Source organism: Monodelphis domestica, chromosome 4 (genome assembly GCF_027887165.1).
Source record: "Monodelphis domestica isolate mMonDom1 chromosome 4, mMonDom1.pri, whole genome shotgun sequence".
Classification (NCBI taxonomy): domain Eukaryota; kingdom Metazoa; phylum Chordata; class Mammalia; order Didelphimorphia; family Didelphidae; genus Monodelphis; species Monodelphis domestica.
In genome coordinates, this window is record NC_077230.1 from 349,797,227 (window position 1) to 349,812,018 (window position 14,792).

At 43.8% G+C, this 14,792-nt stretch overlaps 1 protein-coding gene across 2 annotated transcripts; it reads right to left on the reverse strand.

Annotated features, from left to right (window-relative positions):
• Nucleotides 1–1,978: 1,978 nt before the first annotated feature.
• Nucleotides 1,979–13,982, reverse strand: ART5 (ADP-ribosyltransferase 5). Of its 2 annotated transcripts, XM_007491073.2 has the most exons (5): nucleotides 12,908–13,982; nucleotides 11,560–11,631; nucleotides 5,799–6,528; nucleotides 4,330–4,362; nucleotides 1,979–4,239 (listed from the first exon to the last, which is right to left on the reverse strand). In XM_007491073.2, the coding sequence occupies exons 2-5, from the start codon at nucleotides 11,614–11,616 to the stop codon at nucleotides 4,136–4,138; spliced, it is 924 nt and encodes a 307-aa protein (XP_007491135.1). In that variant the 5' UTR covers nucleotides 11,617–11,631; nucleotides 12,908–13,982; the 3' UTR covers nucleotides 1,979–4,135. The 2 variants fall into 2 exon arrangements, with proteins under 2 accessions (XP_007491135.1, XP_056651031.1); XM_056795053.1 differs by lacking the exon at nucleotides 11,560–11,631 and having other exon boundaries at nucleotides 12,908–13,042.
• Between the last annotated feature and the right edge of the window lie 810 nt (nucleotides 13,983–14,792).

Consider the following 14,792-nt stretch of genomic DNA (forward strand, 5'->3'; position numbering starts at 1 on the left):
GATTTACAGGAGTAATTGTGGGACAGTTTTTTCCTATTCTTCTATATGAGATGAATGCTAAACTGATACTCATGCTGTGACAGACCTATTGGAAGAGATACTAGAAGGAACTTTGTAGGTACAACAATAAGGAATATGCTTTAATTAGGACTTAGTGCATGGTGGAATTATATGTCGCATAGACTTGATCGTATCACTCTCCTACCAAAAAATATTTAAAATACTTTCCATGGCTCTGTATTGCCTCTAAGATAAAAGACAAACTTTTGAATTTATCTTTCCTATATAATCTAGCTCCAACCTACTTTTCTAGCTTCATCTCTTTTTGGTCTCTTTCTGTTAGAGATGATCTTTTTTCTTGGGCAATGCTTCATGTATGTAACTGCCACAGCTCACCACAAGAGTCAGCCCAACATTGATATATTAATTTCTGCTGGGAGAAGTGAGGCTATGCAAATGTAGTGGACCACTGTGTGGAATTGGATCCATTAATTACCTAATCATAGACCGAAATTGACAGTGCAAACCCCATTTTGGGAGATTCCCTCCTAAGCAAATGGAATAATTTCATTTAACATTTTGCATTTAACTCTTTATGTTGCTAATAGTTTCCTTTGCTATAGATCTGAAGTAACTATTCACTAAAAATTCAGTGGTTTTTTCCCTTTTGAAATTTTTAAAGAAACTTTACTATACAGAATCCCTTGTATCCTCCAAAATTACAATAAATTCTTCAGGGCTTTCTTTGGGCTAAGATTAACTATCGAGTACAGGCCTCCATCCAGATAATAGCTATCTGTTATTAAGGCTGTTAAGCTGTGTTTTAAAGAAAGATAAATGAAGGAAGATTTGTACCCCAAGGGAGGCTTGGACCCTGAGGTACAGAGAGAGAGGGAAAGAGAAGAGAAACCCCCTTTCACAAAGCAGGGTACAGAGGAGATAGCAGATGTAATGGGTTGGCTCAGAGAGAGGGGGGTTGAAGAGTTTCCCCCTTATGCCTTCCCTCCTTAGTTAAAGCTGCTCTCCCCAATTCACTCTTGTCCCTCTTTTCCCCCCTTCCACTACTCAAGACCAAAGGATCTCCCCTTGATCCATTTGCTCACACTCAGATTGGGGAACAGATATCTTTTAATGTTAACTCAATCAGGTAATACAAAAGTAATAATGTGCAGGGAAGAATGGGAAAAGGAAAGTGGGAAAAGGGGGTCCCTGTCTCTATCTAAACCCTTTTGCCTCCCTCCTCAAGTTTGGGGGGAAGCTCAGGCCTTGGCAGCTTGAGCCCCCTGAGAGAAAGTCAGGTTGATCCATCCCTGGGTAACAGGAGCTGAGGTAAAGTCTGCTCAAGTTTCTCTTCATAAAGTCCCTTCAATTGGGAAGTTTTAGGGGGAAGGATTTCCAGTCACCAGCAGGAAAAATGGGTAACCCTCGGGAGAAAGTCTTTATCCACCTTCTCTCTTCCATGTCTCAAGACCAAGAGACCTCACTGCTCTCCAGCCAGAGTCTTCTCCCCCAGAAACTCACTCCTGGGGCCCCTCCCCCATCAAGGTAATCAATTTCATATACTCTTCAGTCTGGCACTTTTTCTCTAGTGCCAGCCTCTATCACAGTTGTTAATTGTATTCGAAGGCCAAGTTGGCCAAAAGACTACTCATGAATTCAGAAAGACTGACTATCCATGAGTTCAACCATCTGTACCTTGGTTAACTAGTGCCCACCCAATCCTTTATATCTAGATTAAAAGCAAGACTTTGCTGATAATTACATCAAAAATGAGAGCTTTTCTCAATATGAGCAAGAGAAATCTAGGTTCAAATCCTATTGGTGATGAAGATGTCCTACTATCTGGCCATCACAGAAATGTGAAGACCTATTACAGTTCTAGGAGGAACAGAGGAATAACTTCTGCCTCTGTTGTCTATCTTCTCTAACTCTAGGTTCTGAGTTCCGTCTGGTCTGCTTCCCATTAACAGTCAACCAATGGACAACTCAACAAAGGCATTTACTCAAATAGCATAGAAGGAACAATAGTTACAACACATTCATCCCTCCCATAAACCTGAGGCCAATTTCCCACCAACATACAACTTTCATGGGAGGGAGTGTGGGCATGAAGTTCAAGTCCAGTAACAGTGAGGTACATATGGACACTTGTCCAAGGCAACTCACATCTCCATAACTGCAGGACCTCAGTGTCTCTTATCTCTTCAGAATGATAGGGCCTCCATATCTTCTCTCTCTCTCAAACGATTTCCTCATAAAATTTGCTGCTGAAAGCAGTATCTGGGCTAGAAGGGTGGCTCTGCTGTTAGGCTGGGCTGGGCTAGATCCTCACAGGGTACCACTTCTCAGCTAGATGGTCCCCTCATTGGGGCTGTTTGGCTGCTGGGTTGCTCTGTTGTTGCTCTCCACTTGGGTGGGTTACTCCTTAATGACAACTAGAGTTTCTGCCACTTCTAGTGTCACTCTCAACTGAAACTTTCAACTGGGGTAGTGTGTCCTCTTTTTCAGAAACAACAAAAACTCTTAGCTTGAGATTGATAGAAAGCTGGTTTGTTTGTTTGTTTGTTTTTCATTTCTGTGCCCCGAGTCTTCATCTTTCTGGCCACAGACAACAGTACAGAGATATAAAGCCCCTCTTTTTCTTTTCTTTAATGACCATTATTTCTGGTTTAGGATTGGCTTCCTTGAGTGAGAAATCTCACTTTTGATTATAGGGGTGGAGAAAAAAGTTTTAATCAAGTACCTACTATGTGCCAGGTCCAATGCTAAGTGCTTTATGAATATTACCCATTTGATCCTCACAACAACCCTGTGAGGTAGGCACTATTATTATCCTGATTTTACACTTGAGAAAACTGAAACAAATAGAGTGACTTATTCAGGGTCACAATGCCAGGAATTGTTCTAACGATGAATTTGAACCAGCAGGTCTTCCTGAGGAAAAGCTCAGTGTTCTATCCACTCCACCCACCCAACTGTCTCTATGGAAACCATCCAGTATGTTTCCCAGATCATCTCTACAGGCTATGGCCATTTGTCCAATAATCACCAGACAGCCCTAGGGTTCAGGCTTCCCAGTTCTTTTAAGTTTCTTTTTGTTGTCCTTATGCAAACAAGCAGCTAGGAAACAAGGTATTGAGATAGTCTATAATATCCTTGGGGACAAGTCCATTGTTTCTGATGCTTTCCTGGATTTTCCAGTCCATCACTCAAAGCCTCACACCATATTTGTCTTGGTTCCTTACACCTACAAACATAACCAGTTCTGAAAAGGAAACGTCATTACATCTATTTATCAGTGTGTCTATTGTCTCCTTTCCAATAGACTGTATGTTATCAGAAGGTAAGCAGTGTCACTTTCAAATGTCCATCCCCGATTCAATGACTAGTCCAAAGTAGACAGTTAAGAAATTATTATTGAGTTGAGGCTAGGGAATTGCATTTCTTGAACAGACCTTTTGTGGTCACTGGATCTTCCCATGTTTGGCTGAAGTCAACAGATAATAATTGCTTTGTAAATATAACTAGTGTTGTGAAACCCCTTAGTTCATTCTTTGGCAATTTCCCGGATCTCTAAGCAACATACAAGGACAGGAAATGCAATCAGGTAGGGAGATATATTGCCCCAAACATCAAAAGGACACATGTAAGCTTGTTTATATTGAGATGTAGCAGGACATTTAAAATGAAGACAATGAACAGCTTTACTGCAGCGCATCAGAGAAGAATGCATGGAAAGCCCTGTCTGAAACATATTTTTGGCTGAATAAGTGACCAAGTGACTGACCAGTGGACCTACCAGCCAATGAGAGGGGCCATCATAGACCTGTACTTGGAAGAAGAAGGCAGACATTTTGCAAGGTCTTTTATTGAGAGGTGGTCATGGCAACAACCACAAAGTGGAGTGGCCTCACCCACTGCAGTTCCACATCCGACTGGTCAGAGGGGCATAAGGCCCCTGCCCTGATCCCAGGATGGACACTACTCACAGATCAACTCCCAAACACCTTCATCATTCTCATCCTTATCTTCATCTTTTTCTTCTTCTTTTCCAAGCTGCCCTCAACCTGGCCAGGCCTACACAAGCAGGAGGACCAACAGGTCCCTACAATTCCCCAGGTCAGAAGTTGGACGATCAGGGCACTGGACCTGAGAGCTGGAAGGCCCCATGAGGCAGGAGCAGAGTCCTTGGCATTAGCTGAGGCCAAGATCCTGGGAAGAAAGCATCCCAACTTTGTCCTGCCAAGAAGAGAAAGGAAGGAAAGGAGTCAGTTGGGTCTGGGAAGAAATTTAAGACCTCTCTTTTCCAATCCAGAGCAAAAGACTCACCTGGGTTAGATACACAGCCTTCTTTCTTTTCTCCTAGAATACCAAGGGAAAGAGATGAAAGCCTTAATCTGAATTCATTGCTCCAAAAGTCTCCCAAAATTTATCCTTTTTTTCTTCATATTCTGATATAGAATATCTCACCCACCCACTCCACTCCCAGGAAAGCCCTTTTTTCCTCTTCCTTTCCTTTCTACAGTCTTTTCCTCCTCAGAGATCTATCTCTAATCTCTCTTCCCTCAGCCATCTCATTCTATTCCCTGGTTCCAGGTTCTCTGTGCTGTGTTTATAGCAGGTTTCTCCTTTCATTCCAATATGGTTTTTGAACATGTTTTTGAAACAAAAACAGGTTTTTTAACTCTCCACTTGGAGAGTAAGTCCTCTGCTCCCACACGTCTCACACTGAATCTTCAATTTGGAAGGAGTCCTAAAGACTGGACCACTTGGAGTGAGAATAAACCTCTCTGGTGTTCTTGGCAAGAGGTCATCCAGCCTCCCCTTCAATAACAGAGAGCCCATTACTGTACTTCCTGAGGGAGTCCATCTGACTTTTGGACAGCTCTCACCATGAGGAAATAACCCAAAAAAGTAATTCTCTACCTTCCCTTAGAAGACCTTGTGGGATGGGAAACTCATTAGCTACTAAAGGAAACTATTCCATCTTGGGAAATTTCTTTTTTTTTTTAAGAAATATTTTCCTTATATTATCCTGAAATATGTCCCTTTATAACTCCACCCCATCCACTGCTGTTCCTAGTTCTGCCCTTTGGTGAAGTAGAATAAATCTAATCCTTCAACTACATGGCAATCCTCTAAATACTTAAAGATATCAACCATAACAAGCAGTGTGGTTTAGAGAAATGGGCACTGGATTTAGAGTCAGTAGATCCAACTCTTTTTTTTTTTAATAACCCTTTTCTTCTTTTGTAGAATCAATACTGTGTACGGGTTCCAAGGCAGAAGAGTGATAAGGGCTAGGCAATGGGACTTAATTGACTTGCCCAGGGTCTCACAGTTAGAAAGTATCTGAGACCAGATTTGAACCCAGGATCTCACATCCCCTAGGTGCTTAGCTGCCCCCCAAGACAATTCTTGGTCTTGCTTCTTACTCCCTGTGAACTTGGTTTTCATAATTATTTTTTCTGGGTCTTCCTCTATAAAATGAGGGGCTGGGGGTAGTTGGGTAGCTCAGTGGATTGAGAACAAGACCTAGAGACAGGAAGTCTTAGGTTCAAATGTGGCCTCAGACACTTCCCAGCTGTGTGACCCTGGGCAAGTCACTTAACCCCCATTGCCTATCCTTACCACTCTTCTGCCTTGGAACCAATACACAGTATTGATTCCAAGATGGAAGGTAAGGGTTAAAAAATAAAATAAAATAAAATGAGGGGCTTAAACCAGATGATAACAAAGTTCCCTGCCAGATCTAAATCCTATGATAGATTAAGTTCTGCCCCCATGCCTTGACTTACCTCCAAGGTAGGCACAGTTGAAGTGGCTGCAGGTCCGATTGAGACTCCTGATGGTCACCAGGTTCCGGACCCCATCGTGAGAGAAGCCAGACACCAGGAAAACCTCATGAGGAGGGATGAGGACCTCTCGTTCTTCGGGGAAGACTGAAAAGGCTTGTATGGGAACTCCAAAACAAGTGCTCATGGTGAAGAAGGTCGAGTTCCCAAATCCCTGGGCCACCCCTTTCTCCTCCGAGGTGGAAGTGAACTGGCCGAGGCGAATGACATCTCCCAGCTGATGAGGCTGGAAGCGGAGGGTGCTCACGCCTCGGAACACTTCCTGTCCAAGGCCCCCCTGACAGCTCTTTGAAGCTCTCAGCAGCTGCAGGGCCTGCATCAGGTAGAAATGCAGGGCCTTGAAGGGGAAGTGCTTCATGTAGTCCTCCCGAGAGCTGCCGGCCGTCCTCACGGCCGAGTTCAGCTCCTGGTACAGGGGGTTGGATGAATTAGTGTAGACCATGATAGCCACAGCATGCTGGGTTCCGAAACCCATGGGCAGAGTGAGCCCCTTCCTCCGACTCTCCCAGGCAACTGTGGCAGCCCCCCAAGATTCCCGGAGCAGGGAGTGGCGCGCCATCTCCTCCTGGAGCAGGTGGGTGGCCTCCTTCTCCATCTGCTCCTCACAGTCCAAGTAGGCATCATCAAAGGTGTTAGGAGCTGGGCCCAAAGGCACGATGGGGATAACTTGGGCCTATGGATAGGGGAAGGGGAAGTTGGGAGAGAGGAAGAAAGAAGAGAGGACACAGGGGGAAGGGGGTGAGTTTGGGGCATTCCACATGGGTGCCAGAGGACAAGGATGGTGCTTCTTTTCAGATACAACACAATCTCTTCCTCCCCTATCCCTAAGACTGCCTGTTTGGTCTCTTGACTCCTCTTTGGTACTGAAAATCTAACAAGTATAATTTGAATTTCTAATTCTCTAGATGACATGGACATTGTGTGCATGTGTGATGCTTTGGGATCCTTGAAGTTCTCTGAGTGAGTTCTGCCACCTGCCATCATTGAATGACAGGAGCAGCCAGATACAAAGAAAGGTCCCAATCCTTCCAATTTGGCTCTAGACTTCCCTCTTGAAAAATAAAAGCCCTAAGAATTGTCCTTGAAATTGTCCCTTCCATTCCAAAACATGCTCTGGCAGAGGCACTGAAAGATAGTTTTGGGGAGGATATCAACTAGACTTTAGTCTACTTGATTAGGGGTGTTCCAGAAATATGCTAAATCCCTTGATTAGCAAAGACTGTTCTGTTGCAGGATTGCAGAGAGTCAGAACTGACCATCTGATGCTCCTCCAAAGCTCATTTCATTTACGGTCTCCAAGAAGAGGAGGGTCAGCTTTTCTGACCCTACCCCTGCCCTAGCTACCAGTTCCTTTCCCTAGTACAGTGTCTACATATAATGGGAGTAAATAAACATCAGTTTATTCCAGTTAGAGCATACCCATGGAATTTCTAAGGCTGTGTTCCCTAGCCATTTCTGGGGGAAACAGGCTCAGTTCCAAAGAACTTGACTCTTTCAGATGAGACAGGAAACCCTAGGAGGTCCCTCAATCCCTATTCCCTGAAACAATACATTCAGGAGAGAATGAAGAAGAGGGAGAGAAAGGCTAGGCTGCCTCCCCTTTAAAACTATCAGTACATCCCTACTTCCATTAAGGGATTTGAAGAACCAAGAGATCTCTCAGATTTTGTGGTTTCATCCCAAAGTACTGTAGTCTCTCAGAGTTGAGCATACAATCCCTTCTCTCTCTCTAGTCAGGTCAGAGGCTTTATATATATATGTATTTACTATATATGTATATACGTGTATGTATATATAATTGTTGTTCAGTCATTTTCAGTCATGACTGATTCTTCGTGACCCCATTTGCAGTTTTCTTGGCAGTTTGTCATTTCCTTCATCAGGTCATTTTACAGATGGAGAAAATGAAGTAAACAGGATTAAGCGAGTTGCCCAGAGTTACACAATTAGTAAATTTCTGAGATCAGACTTGAACTCAGGGAGCTGAATCTTCCAGGCTTGAGGCTCAGCACTGTATTCACTGTGCCACCCAACTACCCCATATGTGTGTGTGTATATATATATATAGTATTTATTTAGGTGTATACCCATTGTTTCTCCTAATAGAATATAAGCATCTTGAAGACAGAGACTAATTTTTTACTTTGTTTTCCCTAGCACTTCACAAGCAATTGGCACTTAGAAAATGACTGTTAATTGATGGATGGTGCTATTCCTCTCCCATTACTCCTCTCAGAAATTCATCACTCAAAAATCAATAGTATGATGATACAGCAGCCAAAAAAACTAACTTGATTTAGAGTTTCATCATTAAAGACATAGGACCCACTTCCTTAATGGAGGTAGGGGTGTGGGGATGATTCTGTTCTTTGCCCTAATAGGACAAAATCCAGAAGATTATGCCAAATTGGGGGGGGGGGGGAGGCACCTTTTAGATACTATATTACCAAACTGGTGTGTGTCCAAAGGAGGATGGCTGAGTCCAGGTGAGGATAAGCAATCATAGCTGTTTGAGGTATAGGGAAAGTAGGGAGGAGAAAGTACAACAGAGACTGAGGCAGAGGTATTAGGCATATTCTGCTAGGATCCAGAGGGTAGACCATGGGCCAAAAGCTAGAGAAGTCACTGAAGGCAAATTTCCACTCCACAGAAGGAAGAATTTTACAGCACTCAAGGCTGAGCCATAGTGGAATGGATAGCGTCCCAAAGGGGTCAGTTGGGCATCACTGGAGGTCTTCAAACAGAAACTACATGATTACTTGTGGGCAGATTCATTCTTGAAGCAGAAGTTAGGCTGGAAAATTAGAGGTCTCTTCTGACTCCGAGATCATCTGCAATTCTGAGCTTATCATCCTTGCTGGGTGGATTGTAGAACATCTCCTTGCCCCTATGATGGATTGACTCATCAATAACTTCTATCTCTATCATAGAGTGGCATAGGAATGGGAATGGGGAAGGAGAAAGAACGTTGCCTCAGAGTAATGGAAGCCCATGCAGGATTATAGATCTCTTTATTCTGTGATCAAAATTGCCCATTTTACTTTCCTTATCCTCTCTATCTGTTATTTTGGTCATGAATTCTTCTCCTCTCCATCGATGTGACAGGTAATTTTTTCCCTTGCCCCTCTATTTTGTTTATGCTATATCCCTTTGATCAAGAGGCTTGAGAGCTGGGCTGTAGTTTGATTCAATTTGACAAGTATAAATTGGCACTGTGCCTGGTGCTGGGATTCAAAGACAAAAATAAACCAACATCTGTCCTTCACATGCGCTAATCACCCTTAAACTCCCCACCTTCAACCAAGGAAAACTAGCACCTATCAGGGGAGAAAGAATCATAGTAATAGCTCGAGTGTCCACAGAATTCATAGGAGTGGACAATCAGTATGTTATATGGGTCAATACTTGTGGATTGATTGAAAATGGGTGGATGGTTCAAACAGAACTCCCTCATATGTGTGCAGTGTTTTACAGTTTGCTCAATAATTGCATATCCATGATTTTTTCTGATATTCACAATTGTCTTGGGATTATTATATCCATTTTACAGTTGGAAAAAGTCAGAGTGTCACTGAAAAGAAGCTGAAACTCATGATTTCTGCATTTTTTCAGAGCATTTTTTAAAAACAGTAACTCTAGTAACTTAGGAAGAAGAATGGACCCAGAAGATGTTGTCCAGGATGCAGTTTTCATGATCTTTGTGACAGAGATTCCCAAAATCTTCATAGGACTTCAGAAATGTAAGGGAGCTCAGTAGCCATCAATTCCAGTCTATCTCTGAAGAAGAATCCATCCTAGGATACACCTAATGACTAATGACTAATGACCATCCAGGCTTTGACTAAAGAAAGACCTTCAATGAGAGAGAAACCTGTGACTTCATGAGGAAATCCATTCCAGTTCAGAAGGTTCCACTTGTGTGGGCAAGTTTTTCCTTATGCCAAACCTAAATTTGCCTCCTGCAACTTACTCACATTGCTCCTATTCCACCCAGTTCTGCTCTCTGGGATCAAATAGATCATGCCTAATCCTTCTTCTGCTATAGGAAATAGTTCTTCAAATACTTGATGAGAGATATCACATCTCTCTCTCTCCCCTACTTTCCAAATCCTCTTTTCTCTCAGTTCACCGATCTCCTTCAAATAATTCTTGTATGATAGAAATCCAAGTCATTGACTATCTTGTTTATCTTTCTCTGTACACTGTCCAAATTATTAATGACCTCCCTAAAATGTGGCTTCCTGAATGGAATATGATACTTCATATTCACCAGGCCAAATATAAAGGGGCTATTAACTCTGTTTCTGGATGCTATATATTTCTTAATGCATCCTAAGGTTCAACTTTCTTGGCTGCCATATGACATGGCTATTGCAGTTTGATTCTGTAGTCCACTGAAATCCTCAGGTCTTTTCCAGACACACTGAAATCTAGCCAGGCATCTCCAATTTTATCTTTGTGAAATTGATTTTTTGAGTCCATGTGAGACCTTACATTTATGACTTTTAAAACTGCTTTTGATTTTATTTGCTCCAATGTTCTAGCCTGCTAAAATCTCTCTCTGTCTCTATAATCTCTAAGTCTCTAAAATGTCTCTATAAAGAATCCTATATGTGTTCATATCATCTGAAAATTTAATAAGTATGTCATTTTAGCTTTTATTCAAGTCATCAATACAAATGTAAAAAAGAAAAAGAAAAAGTACAGATCTCTGGGACACTTCCCTACTTACTTCCCTGGAGACTGTCTTCCATTTTATTGTTGCACTATTAATGAATACACTTTGGGACCACCTCTTCAACCAGCTTTGTACCTATCTAATTGTACTTCATTCTCTGCCCTTGGTGTCTTTGAGTATCAGACCAGGCAACCAGGCATAGGTCAAGTCTAACCTGGTACATAAGAACTTCCAAGAGATGCACATGGTATATGAAAATATAAAAAGAGAGACCCAGGAAAAGTTACCCAGGAACTACTCCCATCCTCAAGCTGCAGTGCTCCACTGAGATGAAATTCCATCTAATTCTTATCCTCTGGCTCTCCTAAAACAATTAGCTTGTATGATTTGGTCAAACTTAGAACTCCTTCAGACATATCCAGTGTGGGAATCAGGATGGTGCCTCCTTTGGACCATTGCCATTATTGCCTCCCTTCTTTCTTTATCTGCATCCTGCCCCAACTCTCCTTTCCCCTCTCTACCTATATTACAGAATTAACAAGTCAATTCAATCCTCCAGTTTTTCAGAATGCCTACACACCAAGCTAAAAAGCAAGAATTTCTTTTTTATTTCCAAGTCTCATTCACTCTCTATGGTCCTGTTTGTGACAACCTTTCCAACTCTTCATCCTTCCCCTCCATCTAAACTCAGACTTGGACCAATATCCAGATCCCAAATCTTGTGAGGCCCAACTGCCCTGAGAGATGACTAAAGGGGAGAAAAGGATCATAAGGGTGGAAATCTCAGGAAGGGGTTGAGGATCCTGGGATACATAGAGGGTCTCAGGACAATTATAAAGGACCAGTAATTACTCTCAGGGGAAGACTAGGGGGGTATGAATGGTGATTTAGGGATCCTGAGGATACTGGAGGTCCAGGAAAGGATTGAGGAGGAAGAGCCCAGTGGAAATTCCAGGAGGAGACTAGGAGAGGGGGGCTAGGGTCCAGGGGAAGAGGACTAAGAGGGATGGAGGGACCATTCATTACCTGTATGAGGGGGCTGAGGCCCAGACAGCTAAGTGCAATCATCAGGGTGGGCAGCATTGTCCCTGGGGGAGACTGGAAGGAAAGGGAGTAACTTATGGACATTGGGGGTGAATTTATGTTAGGGTGAATAGTTCTGATTTTTTTAAACAACTACAAAAACTTTATGTGAGTGATTTTTCTATGCCCTCCCCATTTTGTAAGGAGAAAGGAGAAATGTATTAGTTATAGGGATAGGGTTTGAGGTACATAAGACAGTCATCCACTGGGAGGTAAAATAACTTTTGTCTACATGTCTAATGCTGTTCATCTGGTGGTTTATTTTTTAATCTGTGCATTCCCTAACCTCTTTGAATAACAACTAGTGAACTCTTTCCTGTCCTGGAATATTTGGAAAGAGGAGGCAAGGGAAGGATTAGCAGGAAGTGAATGCAAGGACCAATACCCCCATTTTGAAGGCAGAAGCAGGAAAAGGGTAAAAGTGGTTAGGGCTTGGGGCAGAAGATCTTGGAGTTGGGGGATCCAAACAGCCTCAGGAGCCAGGAAATTCTAGAAGCCTTGAGTTACAGCTGAAGGGTCAAGAGAGTTTAAAAAAATAATGAAGGTCCTGGAGCCAAGGGCTGGGATCCAGAAATGATAAAGGCTAGTCAATGAAACCTGAAGCTGTGGGTAAGCTCCCAGGTGCTATATGAGAAATTACAGCATTTGAGGGGTCGGGGAAAAGCAGTCAGGAGAAGCTGGCAGGAACCACCCCAGGCTGCTCCAACAGAAAAAAGGAAAGAGAGGAGGAAGAGATCGTAGCCTGGACAGACCCCTTCCCCGGCTCCCTTCCTTCCCCACCCTCCACATATACCGAAACACACACAAAGAGAAGAAATGACTATTGGAGTTGAAGGAATAGAAGAGAGGAACTAAGGAAAGGGATAAAGAGACACCTTAAGAGGCAGAGGCTAACGGGTTGGTATTAGGGCAGGGCTAAAGAGGGTTAAACAGAAATGAGGATGAGGGGCGAGGCCAAAAAAGACAGATTTAAAAAGAAAGATTAAGAGGATGGGTTGACGGGCGGGGCTAACGGGCTGGAAAAGGGCGAGGTTAAAGAGAGAGAAAGAAGAATCCTAGAGGATAGAATGAGAAGTGGTCTAAAAAAGGGAAAGAAAGGAGGAGTTAGGAGGAAAGAATGAGGGAGGCAATAAGGGAGGAGAGCTCAAAGTGAAAAGAGGGACGGGGATATGGCTGGGGGCGGAAATGGACAGTGGGGTCTGGGGCGGGGTGGGTGACGAGGGGGTTACGCGAGAAGGGCTTTGCCCCACCTCCAGGAGCGAGGCCGCCTTGTGGGGACCCCGGTACCCACCTCGGGGCACAGCGCAGAGCGAATGCCTTGGGACCCAGAACCTGGGAGATGGCTGGAGCTGGAGGGACGGAGGCTGGGATTCCAGTCGATCCTCCCACAGAACCAGAGTGGGGATGATAAACAAAATCCTGCCTAAGTATAGTAGGCTCCACGGTCCACCCACACCCCCCTTCCCTGCAACCTGACACTGCGGCCCCTCCTTCTCATCCCTGCTCCGGGAGGAAAGAGTATCGGGGCCAATTGTCCCCCTTCCCTTCCCTGTGTCTGGACGCTCCACGAAAAGGGACAATATCTCCACAAACGACTGGAGGCTTTCTGAAGGGTAGACTGGGTCTCCTGCTCGAAACTAGGGTTCCCAGAAAACCGGGGGCTTGAACTGAAGTTCTGTGACCTAATGCACAATTCTCCAATCTGTACTCGTCCTCTCCCCCTCCCCCATCCACTGAGAGGGCGGAGAAGGGGCTGAGCAGGTGGAGAGGACAGTCCGCCTCTGAGAAGGAGGACTTTAATTCAACACCCTCACCCCCTCCACTTGCCCATCTTGCAGCCTGCTTCCAGGCTCCCAGTAATCCCGCAGCCTCTACCAGGTGACTCCTTGTTTATAAACATTCCCTCCGGCTCCCTCGAGTCTTCGGTCAGTCCCACTATAAATAGACCCTGGGACGAGATTTCTAGGGCCCTGCCAGAGGCTAATCAAAGAACTAGGACAATTGGTGAGAAATTCTAAGCAGGCACATTCTGTCCTAACGTTCTCCAGCTTAAGTGCTCTCTCCTCCTTCTCCGGGTCCACATTGCGCTCTCTGGGACCCCTTTCTGGTTTATGCAGCCGTCTGGTTTCCCTAACAGACTGATCTCGTTTCTTGCATAGTTAATAAGTTCTCCATTATCGAAGGTATTCAAGCTGAGTCTGGGCAGTTACTCAGCTCGCGATTGGTGAGAGTTCTCCCCATCTAGCCCAGTCTCAAAGCTACCATCCTCATGACTTTCCAACCATCATCATGACTTCCTTCATGAATGTAGCATTTCTACCTCCCCTCCCCTTCTCTTCCCCTTTCTCCACACTAGCCCTGCGAACAATAATCAAATCAACACTTCCATTCCTGGAAAGGAGTCACTCAGTCGCAGAATCGCTCCATTCAGTATCCAGGCAACCTCCCAAATCAAACCGCCCCTCCCTGGTCATCATTCCCCCATCTTAATGTATTGTCTTCCCCTGTTACAATGCCAGCTTCTGGTAGTCAGGAACTGTCTGGCTTTTTCTGTTTATTCCCAGTATTTTGCTGATTTCTGGCCCAGTGCCCCACAGTCTAAGTGCTAAATGGTTTTATTTATTGCTTTATATTAATTGGAAGTTATATCCTTCAGTTAGTTATCAAGCATTTATTAATTCTGTAAAAGACATTTCTGCTTAGGTATGAGCTGGGGCCCCAAACGTCCCTTCCAACTCTGGAATTCCAAGATCTTAAATCATCCTGTGATTTTGTGATTCTTTGATGCTTGGTCTCTATGATTTTAAAAGGTATATTATTTTGGAGGCAACAATATTGAGAGACAGCATTAGAATGTGGCATCCTTGAAATCAGCAGTCCCTGGAATCTTATTTTTTCTATTTAACCTGTCTTCATGAAAATTTGATCCTTCAAAAGGGATAATTCTATTCTGGTTCTGATCCTCATGGAAAGGTAGACAGTAGATATTGGATGCAGATGATGGTAACCTTGTAGAGGAGTCACTACTCCACCTTAGACTTTGTGATCCAAAAGGAGAGAGTAGAAATCTGCCATTCACACTCAACTTGAGGAGAGCAGATTTCAGAATGTGAAGGATAGAACCTCTCCATGGTCTAAAATTCTATAAGGGAAGTCTGCTTAGCAGACAGGGAATA

What these genes read in the sequence shown, in the direction of transcription:
- ART5 (XM_007491073.2), bottom strand. Translation starts at nt 11,616, where the DNA reads ATGCTGCCCACCCTGATGATTGCACTTAGCTGTCTGGGCCTCAGCCCC. An exon ending in CAACTGTGCCTACCTTGGAG is followed by an intron (nt 4,363 to 5,798) that starts GTAAGTCAAGGC and finishes TTGGTATTCTAG; the next exon opens with GAGAAAAGAAAGAAGGCTGT. An exon ending in AGGCTGTGTATCTAACCCAG is followed by an intron (nt 4,240 to 4,329) that starts GTGAGTCTTTTG and finishes TCTTCTTGGCAG; the next exon opens with GACAAAGTTGGGATGCTTTC.